Below are 1837 nucleotides of genomic sequence, written 5' to 3' on the forward strand. Positions count from 1 at the left end.
CATAAAGTCATAAAAGGATTAGGAGTTTCCAAATGATAGAAACTAAGCAAAAAAAAAAAAAAAAAAAAAAAAAAAACCACTACGTATCAGCCTTCTATCCACCCCCTCACATCAAGACATGAATGAACAATATTTTATAAATTTGCTTTATCTTAAGTGAGCAAAAATCTTTGCCATTGGACAAAACAGAAATCCATTTGTTTTTTACAGTAGTTCTACAAACGCATTTTTGCAACAAAATAAACCAAGACACAGGAAAAAGGAATGCAGAGATTTACGAAAGCCAAACTTGCTTCTCTTCACCTTTAGTAGAAACAGGACTGTTCTCATAATGTTTCTGACAATTATTTTGCCTTAAGCAATAGGATGCTGGGGAGTGTTGGAACCTGATGCACGGGCCTTCAAGGTCTCCTCAAGGTGCTTCATCTTCTCAGCTGGAAGAGAAGCAATTGATACCAACCATGGACAATGAAATGTTTACTGTTTCAAACTACTCCATGATTGGGGGTGGGTGAGGAGAGAGAGGAGAGAAGAGGATCTGGCAACATTGTTTCTCGGGATGGAGGCTCTGAACCTGAGACCTGAGAATACTGCTGTAGCCCAGCTGAGGCTGACTTAGGCAATGATGGGCCTATCGTCATCAGATCCTGGCTTACTTTCTCAAGGTCTTACTCGAGGGCTCCCCAGAAACTGCCTGCAGCTTCCCGGGGGTTGTAAACCGCAAGAAGTTTTGAGAAGGCTAAGGGAGGATGGTAGGAAGCCGAGTAAGGCCAGTAGGGTCACCTCTGGCTTCCTCCACAAGCAGGGTCTCAAAGACTCTCACCTCGGGCACGACGTTCTCGATGAAACCACGCCAGGCCTAGGAGCATGCTCTTCACCCGACTCTGGACACTGGGCCGTCCGAAGACAGTGATTTCAACTAAGTTCTCGGAGTCCACCATGTTCACCGTCAGCAGGGCCTGGCTCATCCACTCCATTTCTGGAATTACGGCTCGGTCTGGGCCTAAACAGATAAGGAGAGACTCTGAGGGTCCGCATGGTCTCAGGTCAAGAGGAGCTAGATTTGAAGGAAATGTATGCCGGGGAAGGGAACAGCTGGAAGCTGAGCATCACAGCAACACATTTGGCCTGCAAATCCGGGAAAGAGGCCGTAGAGAGTTGCTCTGCCGGGCTTCTCTCAGACCGGAGCGGGATAGCCCGCTAGCACACCAGGGGTTGCTCACCAAAAATCGCGTCCGCCTGCCATGCCTCCAGGTAGAACACCAAAGGGTCCCTCAGTTCCTGCACCGGAAACCACCAGGGCCGGATGCGAATCTGCGGCGGCGGAAGTGGCTCCTGAAGCAGTGTCTCCAGGGAGTGGGCCGGCGACCGTTTGTCCCCCTGGGACTCAGCAGCACCAGGGTCGTCCACCATATTGGGACCAGCTGCCGCAGACATCACTCGGAGTGACGGGGCTTCCTCCAGACCCAGGCGCGAAGCTCGGCCGTCTTTGACCGCGTCGGGCCAGGCCCGCCCTTCCGACGCCGCCTCGCCCCCTTGGCGTGGGCGGGCCCAGTGGGAGCTGGGCCATCACCCGGCGCTTCCTGCTCCGCCTCCATCGCCGGGACTTCCTCTTCGACCTTGAACTAGTATTCACTGAGCTCTTTTTGGGTCTCCAGCGCTCTGTCGTCATCTCTGCCTCAGAAGGTATCTCTTGGCCTGAAAGGCCTGTGCCCTGGCACGTAGCTGATTCGCAGTGTGAGTTCGAGTTGGCGACCCTGTTGACTGGGAATCATATTCGGTGTCTAGGTTAAGGTTTCGGAGTTACCTTCCAAAGACAGGCAGATAGACCAGGCGT

The 1837-nt window shown here is 52.2% G+C and overlaps 1 protein-coding gene across 1 annotated transcript; it reads right to left on the reverse strand.

Annotated features, from left to right (window-relative positions):
* Positions 1-354: 354 nt before the first annotated feature.
* Positions 355-1477, reverse strand: OOEP (oocyte expressed protein). The gene is made up of 3 exons (XM_069488401.1): positions 1224-1477; positions 824-1003; positions 355-434 (listed from the first exon to the last, which is right to left on the reverse strand). Exons 1-3 carry the CDS (start codon positions 1435-1437, stop codon positions 355-357), a joined length of 474 nt encoding a protein of 157 aa, XP_069344502.1. The 5' UTR covers positions 1438-1477.
* Between the last annotated feature and the right edge of the window lie 360 nt (positions 1478-1837).

Source organism: Eulemur rufifrons, chromosome 15 (genome assembly GCF_041146395.1).
Source record: "Eulemur rufifrons isolate Redbay chromosome 15, OSU_ERuf_1, whole genome shotgun sequence".
NCBI classification, from domain to species: Eukaryota; Metazoa; Chordata; class Mammalia; order Primates; family Lemuridae; genus Eulemur; species Eulemur rufifrons.